Source organism: Agelaius tricolor, unplaced genomic scaffold (assembly GCF_023055355.1).
Source record: "Agelaius tricolor isolate 1412-34295 unplaced genomic scaffold, bAgeTri1.0.p SCAF_1, whole genome shotgun sequence".
NCBI classification, from domain to species: domain Eukaryota; kingdom Metazoa; phylum Chordata; class Aves; order Passeriformes; family Icteridae; genus Agelaius; species Agelaius tricolor.
The window spans coordinates 94,180,361-94,201,511 of record NW_027269261.1 but is presented as its reverse complement, the minus strand read 5'-3'; the positions used below and the strand labels follow the sequence as shown (position 1 = coordinate 94,201,511).

At 40.3% G+C, this 21,151-nt stretch overlaps 1 protein-coding gene across 3 annotated transcripts in view; it reads right to left on the bottom strand.

Annotated features, from left to right (window-relative positions):
• Nucleotides 1–7,719, bottom strand: part of PHIP (pleckstrin homology domain interacting protein) — a 108,889-nt gene extending 101,170 nt beyond the window's left edge. The window contains exons 1-4 of one of the 3 annotated variants that reach the window (XR_011681834.1): nt 7,120–7,719; nt 6,952–7,010; nt 6,734–6,763; nt 6,516–6,575 (exon numbers count right to left, since the gene is read on the bottom strand). Coding sequence is in view for 2 of the 3 variants with exons in the window: in XM_071444345.1 (XP_071300446.1) it covers nt 6,516–6,575; nt 6,734–6,763; nt 6,952–7,010; nt 7,120–7,165 (195 nt within the window). In the remaining variant the exon portion in view is untranslated. The remainder of the gene's footprint in view (nt 1–6,515; nt 6,576–6,733; nt 6,764–6,951; nt 7,011–7,119) is intronic. The other 2 variants (XM_071444345.1, XM_071444335.1) reach the window with 2 other exon arrangements.
• Between the last annotated feature and the right edge of the window lie 13,432 nt (nt 7,720–21,151).

Here is a 21,151-nt window from a genome sequence, read left to right as displayed (position 1 = left end):
TGGTAACTTTAGAAGCTTTGTCAGAAACAGAAAAGCTCAACACAATTCAGAATGAAATTTGAAATGAATAGAATGAAAGAACAGAAAAAAATTTGGTTGGATATCAATCTATGATTCCAAGAGAGAAAGGAAAGCAAAAGGAAAAAAATAACAGATGTACAAGTATTTAAAATTCATACAGCTCTAAATGAAAGTGAAAACTGGACTCTACAAACAGGAATTTTAAATTTATATGCCAAAACTGTGATGTCAAACAGCATAAAAACGCAGGATTTTTTCTCTGCCAGTCTCCGCTGAAATTCTAGTTGTTTTTCTTCCTTGCCCTATTAGGCTTTTTTCAGTGTCACATTCTGTCTGTGCTCCCAAAAGAAATGCATAGAAGATGTGCTTTTAAGGTAAAATAATAAACCCTCTTTTTGTTCTCACAGTCTTTTCACATAAGTTAACGCTTCTTAATCATTACTGTAACATAAATTAAATGCTGTTAGCAAGTACAAAATTTTCAGATCTTAAGCATAAATATTATTTTCTAGAAAATCAGATATTATTTTCTAGAAAATCAGAAGCAACATTGCCCTCAAACCTCTCCCTTTACCAACTACCCCAACTTCACCCATTCCAAACAAGCAGCACAGGAATACACAAAATGCAGCTCCACACCTATCTGGACTAACGTACAAATCTTTATCACCTTTGAAATAGACCTAAGTGCTTATATTTTCATTCTGCATGACTCTGCAGCATAATTCGGCATCAGAATCACAATGAATAAAACAAAAGAATCGTGATTTGACCTAGAGCCTTTAGTTAAATTTGCAATACATAATGCAGTTATTCACCACCAGTGTTTTAGACATCAAGTAAAATATGACCTTATTCTAGTGCTCCAAATACTCTGCACACTGAAACATTCTCTCAAAAATTGTTAGTTTCCCCCCTCACCCTGCTAACAGTCAACATGTTCAACTACCAGATCGGCTGTAAATATGTTTCAGAAAGACACATTTCCACACAAGGATATTTAACAACAAAAACTACGTCAGTCAGCTACCTATATTCCAAGATGTGAGAGCTCAATCTTACTAACACCAGCAGCTATCCCACTTTAACTACCCTGCTATGTAACATATTACCCAAAACAAGCCCCAAATTGAATTACAGTAATTGTTGTACTCTATCAGATCATCAATCTAATAGAGTACCATGTACCACCAGCTACTGCCTTATCACTTTAAAATTAGGAATTGCAACAAAATGGAAGTAGTTTTCTCTGAAGAATTCTTATTCCCTTTTTTCTTTTTTTTTTTAGGGGGGAGACAGGGCAGGGACAACCAACAACAGGGAGGGAGAATCATTTTCCCCAAAACTATTTATTTCTTGGATACTTCCAATTCTGCTTGAGCTAAAACTATACAAATATTTAACCACTATTTCCAATCAGAATGACTATAATTTTGCTGTGAGATTACACTTTCTCTAATTAAATACATCTGTATGAAACCAGCCATCCCAAGAACACATTATTTTTTCAACTATTTAATGCTTTTAATAGGTGGGAGGCCAGAGCAGATAAACTCAAGCCTTAGTATAAACAATGTGCCACAAGCTTAGCACATGAGAAGGTGTGAGCAGAGGCAGCATTTTTTGCCTTATGGACTAAGATGTTCAGCTGTGCCTGTTACTGTTAAATTACCTGTAGCTATTTGCCTTTCTTAAACTCTCTCATAATGTTTTGTTTAAAAAACCCCAAACCCAACAAAACCCACAAAAGTTACACTTTAGAAACTTGATATTCCTCTTCATCCCATCTCTCAACAGTGTTTCTTAGTCCCAGTTTGAAAAAACTAGCACAAAACACAGTTGGCTTGGCCTTTTCTCCTGATTATCTGTGGAACAAACAAATGCGTGGTGCTACTTAAAACAAACAAGTGTTTCCCCATATCAAAATATACTGGTCTGAACAGAGAGGTTTTAACATCACCCAAGTTCTCAACTATGGGAATAGTCTGTAGAGCAGACACATTTGTCTTTTAGAACTCAGAGGAAATATTTAAGTTGATATATGTCCAACAGAAGCACAGTTAATGAGGACAAAAATCTGGCTAAGGATAACAATCAGAATACTTCAGTTTTCTTACCACAGTGCCAAGTTCACCTTCCAAAATATTGTATAGATTGTCCCCAAAATACTGTTAATAAAATCTAGGTGCTAATGCAGCTCTCTGATTCAACTCAATTTTGCTCCCTATTTCTTAGAATATCTTTACAGAACAAGCTTTCTTTCCTAGAAAAATAAACCACTTATTACCTGGTTACTTATTAAGAAACAATTTCTAAATAGTAACCACAATTCTGCTAGAAGACTTAACTATTACATGAACAAAGAAACACAGTATCAATGTACTTAGTGTCCCAGTCCCACAGATACTCTTTGTAACTTCACGGAGATTTGCACCACAAAAAAAAAAAAGAGCCGTGAAATGGCCTGAAAAAAGTGTTTTGTAATTTTTACTTGAAATCACATTAATAATTGTGGCTGGAGAAGAGAAAGGCACAAATGTCAGTAAAACAATCATCAGGAGTTCCTGAGACCAAGACATACTGCCTATTAAACATATTGGGCCATTCTATTTAGTGTGAAGTCCCAGCTTTCTCCCTCCTCAACCACCACCATCACCACCATGAATAAAATTCTAATTCAACAGAGAAAATGACAATTACATTGATATTCTGGATAAGACCTTAAAAACAAAATAAAACAAAAAACCACCACAAAACACACACATACACAAAAAAAAAAAAAAAACAAAACCGAAAACAACAACAACAAAAAAAACCCCACAACATTCCCTATGGTAGCTCCAAATTGTCAAAGTGAATCTCAACAGTTGGTTTCATTCAGATGAAGTCTACTTTGGTCCCAGAAGAAGCAACTGCAACACCTTCTCCAATCCCTCCACACTCACTCCTATCATCTCCCTCGTGGTGGCAGTAAGACCCATGGTGTAAGAGCTGAGCCATCTTAAAATTACTGTTCATTTTTGAGACAGGTCAGCTGCCTCATCCAACTAACCACACATTTGGATAAGCACTCGTGCCTACACAAAAGATGCAGCAGAAATGCACAGCTTTCATCCACAGCATACAATTAGAGCAGCTACACCCATAGGGAAACTGCAACACGAAAAAAACAATTACCCTGGAGTCAAATGATGCACCAAAGCTTGCTCATGTAATAAAGGCCCTAACAAAGGTGTTGAAAAGCTTAAAAATGTAGCACAACACTTAAACATCTTATCCACAACGTCTAAACAATCCACAGGGCTGCCTTGCTCTGCTGTTAACTCTTAAAATTTCTCGGTTTCTGTTTCCCATAGCAAGAAAACCTCAATATTTCAAAAGAGAGAAAATAAGCTATCCTACAATTTGCAAGTCTTCACAACAGAAGGAAGAACACAAAACATCCTGAGATCTGTTACTGAAGAGTCCCACTATCCTTGCTGGATATATATTGAAAGTGGCCTACTGGGACTCCATTGTCACAGGGTCTTTGGTTATAGGAGAAATAGAAATCTTAATACTGGTAATATTAGAATGAGATCAGCACTCTGAAATAAGAGCCTACACTATCAAAGCCATATTCATGTTATTTATTTCACCACACATACTGACTCTAGAAAAATATAATATAGGAATACTGGAATTCAAGAAAAATCATTTAAGAACATAATATAATAGCTTTTCTAAACTCACATATTTGCCTGTAGCATTACAAGCATACACAGCATGGTATTAGCTTATTTAATAAAATGAAACAATTATTTTCACTGACCAAACAGAAAAATTAAAGTAACTTGCAAGACAAAAATTGCACCAGATTTAACATTATTTGCACAAATTAAGTAACAGAAATAAAACATCTAGGGCTGTGAATTCCAGTCTAATAACAAAAAGTTAACTCCAATAAAAATTCTTAAATAAATGCTTTCAAATGAGGACAAAACCAGAAATACCATCTCTTGAAAATATATTCATATATATTAAAGGAATTATTTTTCAAAAATATGGGTATAATAAAAAGCATGATTTTGTACACAACGAAAGAGAAGCTTGGGATTAAATTTCATCCCAGTAAACAGAGCCCTCATTCCTTCCCAGAGTAAAAGTCAAACATCTAACACTACATTTACTGGTAATTTTATTTTTTTAGCCTTTTATCCCTTCAGACCTCTCTATAAAGTTTAGTGAAAGCTTAGGGCATTCATGTCTGAGAAAGGGTATCAAAACATGGCAAAACGTGCCATCTTGAGAAGGAAGAGTTCGCATCTTAATGCTGGAAAATTAAAAAAAAAAAACCAAACCAACGTTAGCTCAATCATTCTCTATCTCAAAAGCTAAGAATCCTTTGGTTTGAGACAAATAAGTTTTTGTTTAAAGAGGACACAGTGAAAAACTCTTCTTTTGTACAAAATACAACTGTCATGTGCAAATACACTTCCGTGCCAGCTTTCACATGCCTAAAATGTCAAGTAATACAAAGTTCACACAGCTTTGACAACTGAAGCAAGAACAAATACAGATGGAGGGAAACATCAATAACAAAGTAACCAATTACAGACACACGCCTCCTCCAAAATCTAGGTAGGGAAAAGGTGGGAAAGCACTTAGAAATGTTTATTAGGAAGTCTAAGGAAACTTTGTTTTGAACAGAAGACAAGGAAAAGAGAAAGGAGCTAGTCAGCATCACCTCCCTGAACATAAGCATCCAGCATCAAGTCCAAGTTTTAAGGAAGTACATCTCATGTCATTACCTATGCTTACTAAATTGGTATTTACCTGCATTGCACAATGAAAAGAAGCTTCTTGGAAAGGGTCTGAATGAACTTATTTCTCACCAACTCTTCTTACTTCAAGCTTTAAAGTGTCTTTTTTTCCTCACTTTTCTTTTTTTCACATCCTTTTATACTCTAACTATATAGAAGAAACTCAAATCCATGCTACACTAAGACTGTGCCTCCAAGTCTTTATAATTTATAGGATAAAAGAGAAAGGTTATTGATAAGTTTTACCAAGCAACTCCTTGAAATGGGTAAAACAGCCTTACAAATAAATAAGTAACTAAGAATATCCTAATATATCATGCACTTTGAAATTCCCAGTTGAGTTTCTTCATATTTGATTTCAAGTTAAAAAATACTTGTATGTATTCTTATGTTTTCCACAAGCTAATTGCTGTCAGCTCTTCCACACCATACACATGAAAATGCCTATGCCAATGCAACTCTTGCTACAGAAAAAAAGCAATGCTGTAAGTAAATCTGTTGTAACTACAATAAATACCTATGCTTCATACGATAACATTTGTTATAGAATTAAAAAAATGTATATGGCAACAGTCTTTATCAGAGGCATTACAAATGGAGTATCAGAGGCATTACAAATGGAGATGGTTCTGTCTCCTTTCGTGTAAGTTCAAAAGTTCTCAACATATCCATGTATCAGAAGTACTGGAGTTCAGAAGTACTACAAGCAACCAGCAAGGGAAATCTCTTTTTGATGAGCATCACAAACAGGACTCAGCCTTTCTCTTAAATCGTTTTCAGAAATTCAGAGACTAAATTATACAATAGTGTACCTGCAATGAACACAATACTAGCAACAAGTTGCTAACACACACAATTCAGACACCTCATTTGCTGTTTTGCCAAGTGCTGCAGTTAACATGTTAGGGGAAAAAAATCCAGGCCCCTCTCTGCTAGCCAGAGGTACATCGCTGAGAGGAACACTTGATTTTATCACTGATCTAACCCGAGATGAAAAGCACGCACTAGGAAGTTTTAAAAAAGAACCAACCAAAAATCCACCCATCAAATTTCTGATGTGACCCTGGCAATCCCGGTTACTCCCACGCACCACACACGGTGTATAAAACTCTGCCAGGGACGCAGCGCACCTGGCAGGCGGGCGGGCCCGCCCGGGGCAGCCGCTCGGCGCGGCGCGGGCGCGGGTGCGGGTGCGGAGCGCGGCCGGGCCGCGGCCATTGTGTGCGCGCGCGGCGCACAGCGCCCCCGCACGGCCGCGAGCGCCCCGGCAGCCGCCGCCGCCGCTGGCCCCGCCCCGCCCGGCGCCGCGCCGCGCGCGCGGCTGTGGCGCCCGCCCGCACCGCGTCCGTGACGTCGCGGAGCGAGAGCGGCCGGGCCCGGCGCGCGCGTTGTTATTGACCCCGCTCGGGCGGGCACCGGCCGGACCCCGGCCCGAGCCCGCCCCGGGACACTGACAGGGGGTGCAGGGAGGGACAGAGGCTGTCAGAAATAAACTAAAATTTAAAAAAAAAAATCCAAAGTTTTGTTGCCTTTTTTTTTTCCTAAGTTGGTGCCTTTTTTTTTTTTTTTTTTTTTTTTTTTTGCGGGAAATTCAATTTTTTCACCGGGCTGTTCAGGGAGAGTGAGGGAGGGGGAAAAACAACTTTGCCCGCCGCAGCGCTCTCTCCTGTTACCAGCGCCTGCTCCTCTTACCAGGTTCTCGTAGCTCCGGGGATGCTCCTTGCCCGTCCAGTCCGTGCGCTTGGGCAGCAGCTGAGGGAGGGAAGAGAGGGCGCCCCGTGAGCGGCTCCCCCCGCCCCCGAGGAGCCCCCCGGCAGCGCCCGGGATGGGGCGGGGGAAGCGGGAGAGCGAGGGAAGGGGGAGGGAGGCCGCAGGCGGGGCGAGTGCCGGGTGCACGGCGCCGCTCTTACCTCTTTCTCCGCCACTTCTCGGATCAGGACCTGCAGCAACAACAAAAGCGGGGCGTGAGAAAATGTTTCAAAAAGAGAGAAAACGGGAGAAGGACGACGAGGCGGCCAGCGAGCCGCCCGATCAGCCGCCCTGCCCGGCCGCCCCCTCCCCACCAGGCCCGGCGGCGCTATCCATCCATCCATCCATCCAGCCATCCATCCATCCCTCCATCCCCTACCTGAGCCGCTTGCTGGCATGGTCCGTCCTCCAAAAAGCGAGCGATGAGGAAGTAGAGCTCTGCGGAGAGAGGACAGGCCGTCAGGGCTGGAGCTCGCCTCTTTCCCGCGGGCTTCCCTTTCTTCCCCCTGCCCGCCGCCCCTCTCCGGATCCCCCGGCCACCACTCACCCGCTCGCAGCTCCGCCGTGTGCCGGCTGCCGCCGTCCCCGGACATGGCGAGGCGAAAACCGGGGAGGGGAGGGGGGGAAAGGGGGAGAAGGGGGGTTGCCCGGGCCGCGCTCCCGCGGCAGCGTCGGGTCCCAGCGAAATGCGCCCGCCCGGTCGCTGTCACTGCTCGTTCACCGGGGAGAGTCTCGGCTCCACCATTCAACCCACGGGCAGCAGCAGCAGCAGGAGGAGGAGGAAACAACAACTCGCAGCCGCCCGCCGCCAACGCCGCCGCCGTCGCCAGCCAGCCAGCGCGAGCGAGCGCGATCCCTCCGCCAGGAGAAAGAGTCCCCTCCTCCTCCGCGCCCCCTCCTCAGCCCCCACGGCCCCGCGCGCCGCCCCTTCCCCCCGCGCCCCCCCGAGTCCCCGGCGCTGCCTGGCGGGGGCGGCCAGGCAGGGCAGGGAGGGGGGAGCCGGACTCTCCTGACCCCGGCTACCGCCCCGCTGCCGCGGGGGCCCCCAGCGCTGTCCGGCGCTGGAGGGGAGAGAGGGGCGAGCGCTACGCGTTTATTAGCGGGAAGGCGGGCGGGCTGTGGCAGAAGATGTCGGCGGGGTGGGCGGGAAGGCGGCGGGCGGGCGGGCGGCTGAAAGGCGCTTTCTCTGCGCGGTGCCGGCGCGCGGAGGGATACGACGCACGGGGAGGAGGGGCTGCGGCAGCAGCGGTGGGGCCGCGGCGACTCGCGGCGGCGTCGGCGCTGGAAGTTCCCGAGTTCCAGCGCCGCAAGAATGGGAAGCGAGCGAAGCCAAAATGCCCCCGGGGAGCGCGGCCCCGCTGGGGAGGCCCGGCACTTCCACACCCCCGGCTCACGGCTCCCCCTGTGCCCAGCCCGCTCCCTCGGAGCCAGCCAGGGACCTCAGGGCGCTGCCAGGGGCTTTGGCATCTGCGCGTAAGTGCCACAGTGTCACGCGTTGTTGGTTCTTATTCTTGCAACATCGCGCCCGGGTTCCTGCCGTGGGTCTGCGGCGAGGGGAAATCCCAGCAAGCCCCCAGCAGCCAGAAACTCGCCTTTCTCCCTTTCTCCCTTGTTCGGAGGGGCTGCCCAGGCTGCTCCGCCTGGGGGTTGAAGGGCTCGCAGGGCGCTCGCTTTGAGAACGTCCCTTAAAAAAAAAAAAAAAAACAAAACCAAAACAACGAAACAAAAACCAAAACAAGCAAACAAACCCCGACAGCTGATAACTATTCTATTCATTGCTCTTGCCGCCAAGCAGATCAGACATGCGGGACTGACGAATTTCTGCCTTCCAGGAGCGGTGGGCAAGAGGAGCAATGTTGTCAACGCGAGCAGCAGCGAGGGATGGTGATGCCTGCACCCTATGGCTGAACTGGAGGTAAATCACTAGCGGATCGATAACCTACCGAAGGTTCCTGAAAGGCTGCAACATTGTACGGAGCCCGGTTAGCAGTTAAATAATTTCTTTATTTAATGTTTGCTACTTTGAGGATACTGAATAAAACCTTCCGGTTTGTGCTGTAACTGTTTCTTTACTGCTTACAGTTAAAAGAAAATAAAAACAAAGCCAGTGTTCGCTGATAATTAGCTTTTTTTAAAAAATCCATATCTGATGAGGGATTTAAAGGAGCATGATTCGTTGTCTTTATGTTTTGCAACATGTCTGTGCTTTATCTCGTCGAGCTTGGGCCTTGCAAGAACGAATGTGTTTGTGGACAATAAGAATGAATTTAGCAGGGATCAATGTAAACAGTAATTTTTATGTAACAATGTTCTTTAGCTTCAGTTTTTAACTGATGCAACTTGTGAAGCAAAGACAAAAGTATATTTGAAATTGTACAGAAACTAGACAAAGAACTATTTTTTTCCTGTACATAAAGCTCCCTGAAATTCTCGACTATCTAACTTTCAACAAAATTAAATTTGAACAACATTTCTGTACAGACGAGGGTAACCTGCATTGAGCATTTTTATACGTGTTTCCAAGGCCTGCAAGCTCACTGTATGAGCTCGAGCTTTGTGCTTGATATGGTGAGAAAGCTTCGCTGCAATCACCCTTCTGCTTTATTGAAGAAATGTTACCCTGAAAGGTTAAAGAAAGGAGACTAAAACATCACTTATTTCCATTGTTGTATTACAAAAACTATATTTATATAGTGGATGTCTAGATGCTGTGCATTTTTTATATGCAATTATTACGTGTCCTTAAAAATCATTAAAATCCTAATCTAGAAGTTTTATCATTAAGGTAAATTATTTTGTAGCATTTTTTTTTAATTAAAACAAAAGCAAGACTGTATGTACTAGATTTGATCACTGTATCTATAGCTATGATCACTATATATTTTTAAATGCACATGTATCTCCCTTTCCCCAGATTTGTTACAATAACCACTCTGTTTCAGCTTCATTTTAAATCCACGCTTCAAATAATTGAAAAGGAAATTAAATCATATTTAATGTCTAATAAAGATTTTAAAAATAAAGTGACTTGAATCTTTTCTTAGCAATGTGAAATGTGTATTGTAATATCTTTCATAGGTGATTCTCACAACAAAGGGCTACATGAATAATGTGATTAACATTTTAATTTCCCTTGATGTTTACATAAAAGAAAGTATACTGGCGTATGACATCACTGAAACTGTAAACCAAGTAATAGAAAAATTTTAACAGTTAAGGAGTTTGAAAGTACAGGAAAACCTCTCCTAGATATATTGACCCTCCTTGTTTTTTTGGCAACTCATAACTTTTCCTGTTGCAGTTCAAAATACAGCCTACAGAATCAAAAACTTCTTGGTGTTTTGACAATAAAATAAGGATTGTGTCTTTTATTTAATTTTTTTGGATCATCAAGCAAAATGAAATCATAGTCCCAGACTTGAGCTTGAGCACTGCAGGATTACAAGTAATATTTAATAAATAGCTTTTACAAACGTACATTCCACTTTCTTTTTACAGATTAGATCTGGTGGGATTTTTATGTGCATGTGTGGCACAACATGAAAGTCACACACAAGAGAAAATGCCTAATTATTATTGCTTGGTGATACACGTTAGATTGAATTCCTGAAGCAGTAACAAATATTCCACTCATTTCTCAAAGATATTTTTTAAGGTTTTTTTTATTCTTTCAGTTAAGATATTTTTGTAATGCACACAAGTGAAGAAAAATATAATCTCTGAATTTTTACCATCTTTATTGTTTTGCTTTCTAATAATCCCTTTTCTTTCATGCCATCTTTTCACCTTACATTATTCTAAAATAAAATACATCAGTCCTGCTTTATCAGCAAGATTCAATGTTTTCAGGAGAAATTATTCTGAAAGATCTTCATAAAAAATTAAAAATAGTAATGGAATTATTTCATTTTGTGACTTTCAAATGTTAATATTCGCACACAATTACTAAATTAATTTTACAAAAAAAAAAAAAAAGTGTCATCGATTTTTCCTGTTGCTGTAGATTTTACACATCGCAATACTAAGCAATGGACTGATCCTAAGAGTTGCTGGTATGGGATGTGTCTTTTTACCTAACCTGGCCTTTTTTTTTTTCTTCCATCCTCCTCTTCCCCCCTAAAAAGTGCTGCAAGCTCTATAAGTATCCAAGTACAGATATAATTTTCTTGAATTACTGGTTACCTTTGACAGATAAGAATGTAGTATCTTTGGTTTCTTCTTGAATTTTCTGGTATCTTTCTGCACTTTTAGGATTAGTTGGTTGAGGGGTTTGGGGTTAGGTTTTTTGTTTGTTTTTTTACTGATATATTTTAGCCAGGGTTTTTTTGTGTCAGTATGATTTTATACCTTGTGCCCAGAAAGTACATTTTTTGGACCCTAGTAGTGGCAGTATTTGACATGAAAAGCCTTTCTGTTTCTTTTGAAATTTGCTCTTCTCCTTTTCTCTACAGACAAAGGAAAGTATTTAGGGTTTGTAGATTGTCAAGCTGAACAATGTAGCTAAATATTTGAAGCATGATATTGGCAGGGGGTGGCTGAGAGCAACATAAAGCAGTGACTAAGTTTTCCTCGGGTTTGGATGGTTGGTTGGTTACTTGAACAGGGTTTTTTTGGCGAGTTTTTTCCACCTCAAATGAGAATTATCACCACTAGTTGCTTGTTGATTCTTACTCTTGAAACCAACCATAAACTTTACAAGGGCAAGACGTGTGTGATGAGTGCTTGTGAGGCCAGCAACTTTTTTTATTATTATCATTTGTGTTAACTTCATGCAGAAAGAGCCACACGTGCTAAATTACCATACTACTATGAGCAAATTCCTTCTGTAGTTTCAAACAATTACTTGGAGCTTAACTAAGTATCTTCACTTGAAAATTCATTTAAATACTCTCTTGGTCATGCTTCATGCCAAGAATACATTCTTATCTTTTCTGCACCCGGCATCGGTAACCTACCTGAACTTTCTGCTATGAAGTTTCTAATAGAGTGCTTAGCTGCTTTGTATTCTACCCTTATCAGATATTAAATAGGGAACTGTATGCTTCTATTTTTTACTTTATTTCCCATTTCAGTGTGCCCTTTACCACAGAACGTGCATGTCTTCCTACTCCACTGTTTTTGAAAATATTTCCTGTTACTCCTGCTTGCTTCTCCTCAATGGCCAAGAGGAGCTTAGAATTAGGCACCTGTATTATCCAAGCCACCAGCAGCACTGACAAATTAACATTTTTTTTAAAAGCACACAAATAGATTAGCCTCTGAAAATGTTCTCTATCAATTCTGTGTAAAAACAAATAATTAGCTGCAAATCTACTATCAGGCTTTTAAAAGTAGATCTATATGTCATTTATATTTTGAGCAGTAAATGAGCCCTTATTGGAGTTTATCCATTGAACCTAAAAAACTCTTTAATATGCTGTTACCCAAATAAATATGAATTGCACCAGCCTTGAAATTCTTTCAGTTTCATTGTTATATCTTTGAGTACAAAACCTTCCCTTACAAAGAGAAACTAAGAATAAGGCCTATATTATTCCTACTGAATAGAGGAATTCTACTGGGTTCATGCTGGGGATTTTGTTTGGGTTTGTTTTGTTTTAAAATAAATTTATTTGCGTTCCTGTATTTTGTAAAAGACTTTCAATTAAATTTCCTGGATCTGTTTGACATTTCAACTTTCTATGTTGAATCCATTCCCTAATTATCCAGAGGATATTGAGAAAATTATTAAAATGCTGTATTTAATTGTTTACTATTGGGCTTTTCTTCACAGAGACTCTTGGATATTTGCCATGTCTATTTTCACGTCTATTTGATGTCTCCAAAGTTTTCTTAGTCTTCTAAGGATTATGTAGAAGTTTTTTTAAGGGAAGCATTGAAAAAAAATAATACACAGGGTATATTTTAGAGGAGAGCTATTCCATAATGAAAATAGGAATTATGTTGCTTTGTATATTGACAATTATTTGCTTAGATTATTCTACAAAAATTTTGAAAATGTTTGCTGTTACTTCACTTTGTAGTAAAGTGTTCTAATATGCTAAGGCAATTTTTGTTGAGCAGAAGATTCTCCAAATAACATGTATCATTCATTTGTTTCAATGGTTTCATATTAGTTTTCCGAGTCTGACTTACTTGAGGTGTTAAATAACAAATTTTATTTAAACTGGTAAATTATAAAGTTTGTTAAGGCACAATTTAATAGTGGCCTTCAGCTACTGTTTGTCTTTCCATTTCCCTAAATGAAAATTTAGATTTCTGTTTAACCAAGTCTGAGGGTCATTTCCAATTAGGGGTATGGATTTGATGTTTTCAGTTACTGTAGTAGCCTGTTAAAAATGCAACTTTTAAAAATACAGATGAGAGGTTATTTGCCTGATTTTTCAAAATTATGCTGGCTATCATTAGCTTTCATATAGACTTGGAATTGCTCTGAGTTAATACAAAAGACTGTTAAAGATTTACATCTATGTAATAACTTAAGGGATTCTGTGATATTGTTATCAGACATATAGTCTGATAAACTTGCTAATATGCAATTTAGATAAAAGTAGAGGAGGCCGTAAGAAATGTCACTGAGATCTACCCAGGGAAGAGATGAGCAGAACAATGTAGGTATAATTTCATGATGTTACATTCAAAATAGTCTACTGAAGAAATTATATGAGTCATTCATGCTCCTTATGGGCTCCAAATCAATATAAGGGGGAGAAAAAAACCCTCTATTTGACAGCCAGTAGTAAATCCTTTTAAAAGACCATTCTATTTATTACATATTCAACATTTAGAATATGGTAATTTTTTTTTCTAGAACTCAAATATGAAGCCAGTGAAACAAAACAAGAACACATCTTCTGTCGTAATACTGCATTAAGTCTTTCACCTTATCTCAAAAAATTAGAGTTCAGGAGAAAATTAGGATCAAGGAAAAATACTTGAGGAATAGGATTAAAGACCAAGGAAAAGGAATAAAATACATGGAGGAAGTAATATTCAATCAGTGCATACAAAATTTCTCTGTTTCAGAGAAGATAAAGCAACTCTAGGGTATAGTTCAAGAATTGAAATGCTTGAAAGATTTCAAATTAAGAACTATGTTTTTCCTCATAACAAAATACAACCATTCGGGCTTCACTTTTGCCTCAGAAGTCTCAATGGCAAGGATTTTAGCAGTCTTTAGAAGAACTGATACTTCTACAGGTAAGAACAGCCAGTGATAGAACAGATACATAATTTTAAAGCTCGTTAGTCTGATGCAACACAGCCTTGCTCTGTTGCCAGCCTAAAGACCATCCTTAGTTTTTCCCAAGTGCTTCCTTCTAATGTTGTTTTAGTTTAGACCAACCTAGTATTTTTATTTCAGTGCAATTGAAATATCTACTTTCCCCAAAACAGCAATGATGTAGAGTGAGTAGTACCAATATTTGCACTTACAGTAAAAATTCAGGGCTGTTAGCATTGAGCCATTTGGCTGACAGTGCCTACTTTGTGTAGCATATGTGATTTGTCAGTCATCCATGAAATAGGCATCACTGAGATTCCGATCTCCATTTATTGTTCAGTCTTCTGAGAAAATACTGGTCTGCTGATCCAGATTTCTCAACATTTTGTATTCTTGTATAGCATCTACTTGGTGCCTTGAAAGGATAATTTTATATTTTCAGTTTGCCCAGCTCTGGTGAGCTGCATAGGCATGGTGTACTAATTGAGATACAAATTGTGTAAGATAACTGCTGATTTAAAGTAATTGAACCAAGCTCTTGATTTTACAGGTTGTGGAGTACCAGTGCTTCACTAGAAGTGTGATCAGACAGCAAATGATCCCTGCATATACGTGACACTGGTTGCATTTTTTGTTTGCTTCCTTGTTTTTAACCTAATACTAATGTAAGATGAAGACTGGCACACGTGACTCTCTTTTCCCAGGTGAGGCCCTACCACAAGATTAAAAGATTGTGATCATTCTAGATGGACTAATCGGTAGTTTTCTCATGCAGAGTGGAGCAGCTTTCTTAACAGAGATTAAGAGGAAGCCTCTCTGGAGGATATTTTCCCAAGTGGCTAGCTCAGTCTGTTCTGAGGTACAAAATAAAATACTGATTTCTCTTCCCTGGAAGAATTTGAACTGAAGTGGGATCCTCCTGCACACAAGAGTAAATTAAAACTGCACAACCCCTTCTTTGGTTAGGACCTAGTTTGGTAAGCATGCTCAGAAAATGATCCATGAATAGGGTGGACAAACAAGACAAGCAGAGATTTGTGGATCATGAGCTAGCTGGAACAGGCAGTGCTGGGCAAACTAAGAGGTTTTTTAGACACTCAGAAACTCACTGTTGGAAAATGATGTATCTATATTTTGATTGGTAAAATAATGGAAATATTATTTTATAGTTAGTGTCATGCACATTCTCACCTCATCACTGATGGGTGTACTTGCAATAAGCTCTCGAGCACAAGCCTGGTGCTTGTTTCCACACATGTGAATTTTTTTTTAAAATCTAACTTCCAAGATTTAATAAAAAAGGAATTGAACTTGATCTTTTAGCATCAAATTTGACTACTAATAATTACCTCTTGACAGACCCTTATAAATAAAGCATCAAATAACACTAAAAGTCAATCAGCTAATGTAAAGAAACACATCTTATGGAAACTAGATTGAAGAAATACATAGGAATTTATTTTTAATATAGTTGTTATAATAAAATGATGTCTATTTAGTCCATGTATCAATTTGTTTGTATATATGTCTGAAAGTGCTTTCCTCAGACCTTGCATAGCAGGGTTTAACAAATTGCCAGACTTGGTGCATCCCAGATTTCACCACATTAAGTGTACCTCTGAATGGTGTTGTTCCCATGTACTCCAAACCCTGATTTTTCAGTTGAAATTTTTCAGCAGCCAGCATACTTACATTTTTCTCTTCCCCCAGGAGAGTGGTGTGTATGCCTTTGAGTTCATTTACTGATGGATAATTCTAATAGCATAGGACTCTGTAAGAGGACAGGTCATGACATATTTGCAGATGACAAAATTTCAAATTCCAGTACACAGAAGGTAAGGTGTTCTTGCTGCTGTATTCCTCAGTTTTGAATTTTACCCATACTAGTAATCTGAAGAGCACTACTGCCCACTCAGTTCTGGCCAGTTGCTCATGCCAGTGGCCATATCCATATTACTGGGCTCTTTCAATCTCCAAAACAGGACAGCTGCATCTGCATTGTCAGCTGGGCCTGAGCTACCCCCTGAGCCATGCCAAGGGAGGCCTGGGGAAATGCTGCTTGTCCTGGACCTAGTGCAGGGACTCTGCTGTCAACAATTTAACAGTGTCAGCTCTGGGCTTCAAGTCTGCAGCTCTGTGCCCTGGCACCTTTTGGTTTGCTAGCATAGACACAGCTTTTGCAACAAACAAAACTGAAGCTGCCATTGTGCTTTACTTCTGAAACTGAGATATCTTATAGTAAGGTATAGTCTGTAAAACAAGGAATACATTCCACAACAATGTCCTTTTCTAAGAAGTTCTAGAGGCAGAGATAAATCCCAAGTAGTTTGTGACAAACCCTAAGACAGCTCAGTTCACTTTTGCTCAGCCTCCAAATTATTTGAGTCTTTATTCTGTCCACTAAATAATGAGAAAATACTGAAATGCTTAAAATGATAATAAAAGCTTCTCAGGGCCACACTAAAGATCCTTGAAGGAAGAGTTGATGTGGAAAATAAAACAGAAAATACAAAGTCTCAAACTGATGAGAGTTGAAAGAAAACAATATAACATTACAAGAAGGTAAACAAATTAATATCTGTCAGAGAGATTCACAGTATATCTCAATTATTGCTACAGTGTTCTGACCTGATAACTACCTACAGTTTGTGGTAGTCAAGCGCTGGCTGCAGTGGCTCCCAACTAATCTATTTAAAGGTGCTTGAGAGATGTCACAAAGGACATCTTACATCTGAGAATCACAGAATATCTTGAGTTGGAAGAGACCAGCAAGGACCATCAAAATCCAACTCCTGGTGCTGCATAGGTCCACCTCAAATATCTCATCATGCACCCGAGAGCACTGTCCAAACATTCCTTGAACTCTGTCAGGCTTGGTGCTGTGACCACTTTCCTGGGGAGCCCATTCTAATGCCTAAACACCCTCTGGGTGAAAAATTTTTTTTCCTATCATCCAACCTAAACTTTCCCTGATACAACTCAGGCCATCCCCTCAGATCCTGTCACTGTCACCACAGAGCAGAGATCAGTGCCTGCCCCTCCTCTCCCCCTCACAAGGAAGCTGTAACTGCAGTGAGGTCTCCCCTCAGTCTCCTCCAGGCTGAACAGACCCAGTGACCCCAGCTGCTCCTCACACAGCTTCCCCTCAAGGCCCTTCCCCATCTTTGTTGCCCTCCTTGGACACTCTCTAATAGTTTAATGTCTTTCTTACATTGTGGTGCCCAGAACTGCCCCCAGCATTCGAGGTGAGGCTGCCCCAGTGCAGAGCAGAGCAGGACAATCCCCTCCCTTGCCCAGCTGGTGATGCTGTGCCTGATGCCCCCAGGACAGGGCTGGCTCTCCTGGTTGTCAGGGCACTGCTGACTCATGTTCAACTTGCCATGGATCAGGATGCCCAGGTCCCTTTACATGGTGATGCTTTCCAGCATCTCATTCCAGTCTGTCTGTACATTCAGGGCTGCCCATCCCAGGTGCAGATCCAGCACTTGCCTTTGTTAAACTTCATACAGTTGGGTGATTGCCCAGTCCTCTAATTTGTCAAAGACTTTGTCAGACCTTACTGGGAACAGGAAGACTGGTGCATGGAAAGCACTGAAAAGAATCCTCAGTGTTTGGCCATAAAGCTTCTTCCCAATGGCTTGTTATCTGGTGTAAATATGACTATGAGGAGGAAGGTGGAACACCCCTTTTTGAAAGAAGCAATATATAACTGAGTCCTTTATTCGTGGTCCAACAGTAATATAACCTGCTAAACATGCCAGATGCACTGTTATTAAGAGATATATGATACCAAATGCTTTGTCTAATTGCTTGATGAATAAAATGACAGCCAGTATTTTCCATGCTTGGTATAAGCCAAGTCTATTGTTGTAAGTAATTAACTGGTCATTGAATTTTGTAAGAATGCAATATTCGTGCTGCTGGCTTCTTTCTGTGTATTACATAATGTATTGTAGGATCTATAAACCTAAAACACCACCCCACCATTAAAGGATAAATTCAATGCTAATGCTGAAGCATTTGTCAGATGAGGAGCATTATTATTGTTTTCATTTAAAGGAGACAGTATTTAAAAAATAAGTTAGGACACCCCTGTGATCATTCAAGTGTGAATGGGACAGTGACTCAACAGAGCCAAACACAAGTGCTCGATCATCAGTTGCTTACAACCTGTATGGCAGTGATTCACCTTGCAGTTTCATAATTGATGGTGACATCTATTTGGAAATAGGTTTTTTTTGTTGCTGTTTTTTTGGGATGTCTTCACAATTATATTCAACTGCTACTATAATTGGCACTTGCAACTCAGTATTTAAAACTAATTTTATACACTTCCCATAGTCCTAACAGCAAGAGTAATAGCAGAGCATTAGCCATCTTGTTATTAATTCCTGTTAACACTATCCACATTCACTATTTTTGAATAACTATTGTCAACTTTCTGATTCATCATAGTCATATAAGACAACCAGCTGCCAAAAATGTCACAACCAAACCTATCCTTATGCAAGTATTTGGCAACGTGCCTTTTCTGTGCTACTCTGCATCAGAACAACCTGCACCAGTCCCATTGTTCCCTTTGATGAACTACCACTGCACACACCTTGTGAATCCAAGGCCCTCACCTCCCCTCTGCTGCTGAGGCCAAGCAACCCTCATTTTGAGTATGACTACTATAAGGAAGTCTCAAAACAGTAGTACAGGTGCTATGCTCACCTGGCCTTCTCCTGGCTCTCTCTCTTCCATCTCACCTCAAAGTCCGGTATCTATTGTCACTGAGGTAGAAAGCAGACTCCCCAGTAGCCTCTTGATGCTCAGATTTACCATATTTTTAAACCTTTACTCACCTAGTTCCCTTGAGGGTAAAGAAGGCAAAGCTTCCTGAAAGACTCCAGAAGTTCATCAACACAACCAGTAGTTATCCTGCAGGTGGAGATTTGGCACCAAAACACAAATGATACTTAAGTGCAATAATGCCTTCAAGGAAGTAGGAAAAAAACAAACCCCTACAATTACAAGCTTTACCAGGAATGTATCCCAGAGGGAACAAAATAAAAGCACTGTGCCCTCAGTAACTGGATTGTTGATAAAGGACCCGAGGGGAAAAAATAAATCTAGTGACATTCAAGGCTTGCTTGCACATGCAAAAAAATTTGCTTTTCTCTCTTGCTCCTACTCCCAGAAAAATGTTTCTCCTATGTTGTGCAATATCTTCCTCCACACCCACCCACTCAGATTACAGGATCAGACTACTTTCCCCCTCCTGCCCTTCCCAGCTCTGCTCCCTGTTCCCCACTCCCCCCAGAGTGTCTTCCACAAAGCATCGCTGCTGTGCAATCACTGCTCCTGCACTCAGCCACCAGGAACTTTCTTCCAAGCTCATTCTGAGATGACCCCCAGCTGCTGCAGTAGCATCACTCCTCCCTCTTGTGAATAACATGCAGCCATCTGTAAGATGACAATGAACAGAATCACAGAAATTCACTACTGCTACTCCTTTCTTACTCAGTTATTCTAGATGGACCTGACATACATCACATGCTTTGTCTCCAATAATTATGAACCTCTTCAAGAGTTCACATCTTCCAACTTCTTACAGAATATGCCTGACATGTACATATATATGTATGTGTGACATTAGAAACTAGGAAGGGTTTGGTTTTGTTTTTAGAAATTAGATTTATTATTACTATTCTAAAGAAAGAAAGCTTAGAATGGCCTTCCAGCTTTGTCTTACAATGGGGCAAAAGTTCTTGTTCTACAACCTTTATTTTACAAGGAACTACAGTAATATTTTATAGCCATTTTAGAAATAGACTGAGGACTTTGACAAGATCACTCTTTCCAGTCACTGCATTGTCATCTTAAATTATATTGCTCTCCATTAAATTGTTCATTATTGGAAGATTCATATCAAACAGCTTAGTACCTGAAATTGTCCAGTATAAATTCAGTTTTTATGGGCTTCAAGTCTGAAATTTATTTCTGAATGAGAATGGAAACAGTGATAAAACAATTCCTACAAGTTATACTACCGTGACATAAATGCAGTACTAAAACTAAGCACAATGGCCTCACACAATCAGGTTTATTTTTTGAGCATGAATTTGAATTACTAGCTTTATCCTTATCTTAGCAGGTATGCAAATATGATTTTCCACTCATATTATGATTAGTATCAATAGACAAAGTTACAACTTAGTGTTAGTTAAGTCAGTTTTCACCAGAATTCATTTATAGCCACTTCAAAGATGATTGTGAGGGTATTTTGCTGTATTAGTCAAACACCTGTTAGTCCCCATCATCACAAAGGGCATAATCTATCAAAACAGTTTATTTCTTACACTGTCCATTTTCTATGGGAAAACCATTGAACTATTTCATTCTGATCTCTAATAAATGCAGAACTGGACATCCTAGAAAGCAGTTGCTGGCAATTTGGCAAGCCAATTTGGCTATAGCTAAGCTTGATTAGTTTTAAAATAAAGCAAAAATATTAGAGAGAACAGGAGCAGAAAATTCTTGTTTTACCAAAAATAATAGCGTTGAATGTTCTAATGCCTCTCCTGACCACTATGTATGCAGCAATTTAACTAACAGTGAAAGTATTCTTCACATTTTTCTACAAATACAAGAAAGATAACAAACCTTGAGCCAGGAGGGTGACAGAGTTCTTGCTACACTGGAGTTGCTTATAGACAGTCTCCTGTATATTTAGTGCTTTCATTCACATACAGAAGTTTACTGTCTTATTTAATATAAATGGACATTGTTGCCTAAATTATTGCTTTTCCCAATTCCACTAGAAATTTAACTTGCATGTTATTTATTCTTGTAAGTGATCTTTATTTTCTTGCTAGTCCTTTTCTCTCTCCCTAGGTTTTATTCTATTTTGCAGTTATGAACAGACCAAGTAACTCTCAAACTTTTAAGGGTTGAGCAAGATGCACCAAAACAACCTAATTTTCACTGCTGGTTAGCACAAGGGTTAATTTTCCATTCGGATTTCTGTTAATTGGTTGCATCTTATCTGCAGTTCAGAAAAAGCTGCCTTTGTCATTGAACAGACAAAACACCAAGTGTAACCTTGTGCTGACATATGCAGTTAGCCCAAGGTCAGTCAATGATAGGGCAATAGTGGAAAGTGACAACCAAGGGGAATTGTCTTGTTTCTGATACATTTGCTTCCTTTAAACTTAAAAAACTGTCTGTATATCTGTCATGGTTTAGGAATGGTCCTCCCCCCAATTCAGTGCCCCCACTGAGACTCTCCCAAGCCAGATGCCATTTGCTCACTCTCCTCAATTCCCCTTGTCCTTCCCACACCAGGGATGGAGGTGAAAATTGGAGGCACAAA